The sequence below is a fragment of the Orbicella franksi genome, chromosome 8 (genome assembly GCF_964199315.1).
Source record: "Orbicella franksi chromosome 8, jaOrbFran1.1, whole genome shotgun sequence".
NCBI lineage: Eukaryota > Metazoa > Cnidaria > Anthozoa > Scleractinia > Merulinidae > Orbicella > Orbicella franksi.
This window is the reverse complement of record NC_138152.1, coordinates 24,352,244-24,354,937: the sequence shown is the minus strand read 5'-3', so window position 1 is coordinate 24,354,937 and position 2,694 is coordinate 24,352,244. Positions and strand designations below refer to the sequence as shown.

Here is a 2,694-nt window from a genome sequence, read left to right as displayed (position 1 = left end):
CAATGACACACTTTGCCAAGTAGGACCACAGGGGCCGCCAAGAGATCCCGGTGCGCTCGGATATCCCGGATACAAAGGAGAAAAAGGAGCCCCTGGGATGACCGGGTCGCGGGGACCTTTGGGTCCTGTAGGAGCTCCTGGACCAAGTGGAAAACAAGGTCGTCAAGGACCACAGGGAATTAAGGGCGACGTAGGCGACGAGGGGCCTCGTGGAATCCCTGGGGTAAAAGGAGATGTTGGAGCAACGGGCCGTCCAGGAGAAAAGGGCTCGATTGGCTCGCAAGGGAACAAGGGGAACACGGGCTACACGGGCCTTCAGGGACCAAAAGGAGAATGCATTGTTGACCCAAAGATCAGTATATATCCAGTGTCCCAGGATGTCTTTATCAACACAACGGCAATATTCTACTGCTGGGTTGACGGTCAGACATCTAAACAGATAACGTGGAGTAAGCTTGGAGGTGCCTTGCTCAATGATACCACTGTGAAAGATGGTGCACTGCATATCAACAATGTACAAAGGTCTCATGTTGGATCATACATGTGCACGGCAAATACTGGTCATGGAATCCTAAAGGCCATTAGCAGAATGCGACTAAAAGGTATATTACTTTCATTCTCTTTGATTTAATGAACTAATTGATATCAAAAATCGCTTGTAATTCTAGTCATCTTGATAGCGATAGGAAAAAACAAACATAATGCCGATAACCGAAAGCATAATGTTATTTTATCGCGAGGCATTTCTGGTTTCTTATCAGTTTGCGGGTTGTGCTCTAATCTGGTAACAATGGAAGTCTCCTGTCCAATGAAAAATGGGCGCGTGTCAAAGTTAAGTACAAAAGGTTGGTTATCTCGTACACGCGGCCCCTTTCCACTATTGCCATCATCGCAAGAAGAACTTTTCTTCTTTTTAGCGTTCAGACGTATTTGTTCTTTTTCCCTCCACCTCCCCGGTCACCGACCCGCAGACTGTCAACATATCTTATGTAGTATTTTACTTTAGTTTTTACTGGTCGCGAAATGTTTAGCCCCACCTTTCCTGAAGAGTTTTTAATCTTTGTTTGTAACCTTAGTTTCAATTAAACTCGTCACATTTGCGGCCACTTATCCGAAACGATTCGTTTCTATTGTCGTCTACCTATCTCTCCGGCAAACTAGTGCGACGCCTTGCGAAGCTCTCGATGTCTTAATGTTTGCGAATGACTCAAGATAAAATATTATTTTGTAGTTACTCCTACATTCCTGTTCTAAGTCTTTTCAGAATTCCTGATTCTTGTGTAAATAAACCCGTCTGATGACAAGCGGTCGTGTCCTTCACAGCTCTTATATATGCCTGTGGTTACTCTTGGGTGGAGCTCAGTGGCTTTGTAATCATATTTTTTGATATCGTTTGGACTTGGGCAGTCTGCAATTTCATTCGTGGCAAAAACGGCCGATTTCTTGGCCCTTGAAACTCACAATCTGTTCTTTCAGTTATTCTCCACTTGATTAATATGTTGGACTTTTAAAAAAGGATTTTTTTGCATAGTTCTCGTGCTTTAAGATGATGCTATACGGGACAACTTCCAACGACGACGACGTCACGCGCTGTTGAGACTTCAAAAAAACTCAGTGGTACGGCAGCTCGCGGGAAAATTATGCCAAGGGTATAAATAAAACTAGAAAATGTTTGTCATAATGTTTACTTCCTTATTTAGAGCCACCGGTTATTACAAACAGACCTCCCTCCCAGGTGTCTGTAGTTCAAGGATCAACTTTAAATCTTTGTTGTGAAGCAACAGGCTCTCCTCCACCCAAGGTGCAGTGGTCACGTGTTCAACAGTCTTCTGATACAACACTGGCTTCTCAGCAAAAAGGATGCCTTGAAATTAACCCGGTCAAGTACAACAGTGACGGAGATTACATCTGCCAAGCAAAAAACCGTTTTGGATTAGCGGAAATCACAACTACAGTCATCGTGACTATGAAAAGTTGAGTGTGGTACATTGTGTATCCTTACGACCGTTTTTAACAAGATGTTCTATTTTTTTATTTCTAAAAGCAGAAAATTAAAAAAAAAAGACGATTCTAATAATTTATGTGTTATCATACACCAAACGTGCAACTGGAATGGAACTTTGTTCAAAATGCTCTAATGTGAAAAAAAAAAAAAAAAAAAAAAAAAAGACCGCATAACTATATTGAAACTTTTCATCCACTTTTCAGCTGCTCCTTCGTGTGAAGAGGCTCTGTTGATAGCAGATCAGAAGTTATCTGATGGAGAATACCACCTTACTCATGGAAGAGTAAGTTAATAAGGTGTCCAGTTACGATTAGATTTAAGAGGCAACATTAAATATAAGATATCCCAAACTTTGTAGTCCAGCGTAACCGGTCAGCCTATATAAAAGTGCGGCAGAATTCACGGACATTAAACTGACAGAGTTTCAAGGAGTAATCTAGGCAAGTGTGCATTATATTTTAAAACCTTTTCATCGGTTCACAGCTACTATTAAAATTTCCCCCACTTTCAAAGAGCCATTAGTTAGTCAGTTAGAGGAAGGAAACTTATTTAAATCTGCAGTAGTTAAACGATTTCCAAAGACAACGTTTGTATCAGTCTTGAATTGAACAGCGCGTTTTGTTTTGACAAAGTATATAAATTTTGCGAGGACAACGGAGAAGGACTGCATATATTTTCCGATTCATTGC

The 2,694-nt window shown here is 41.4% G+C and overlaps 1 protein-coding gene across 1 annotated transcript in view; it reads left to right on the top strand.

Moving 5' to 3' along the window:
• The window catches only part of LOC145495845 (uncharacterized), a 4,332-nt gene continuing 1,638 nt past the window's right edge, over positions 1–2,694 (top strand). The window contains exons 1-3 of the mRNA XM_081475431.1: positions 1–602; positions 1,701–1,973; positions 2,209–2,288. Of these exons, the coding sequence (XP_081331557.1) occupies positions 98–602; positions 1,701–1,973; positions 2,209–2,288 (858 nt within the window). The 5' untranslated portion in view covers positions 1–97. The remainder of the gene's footprint in view (positions 603–1,700; positions 1,974–2,208; positions 2,289–2,694) is intronic.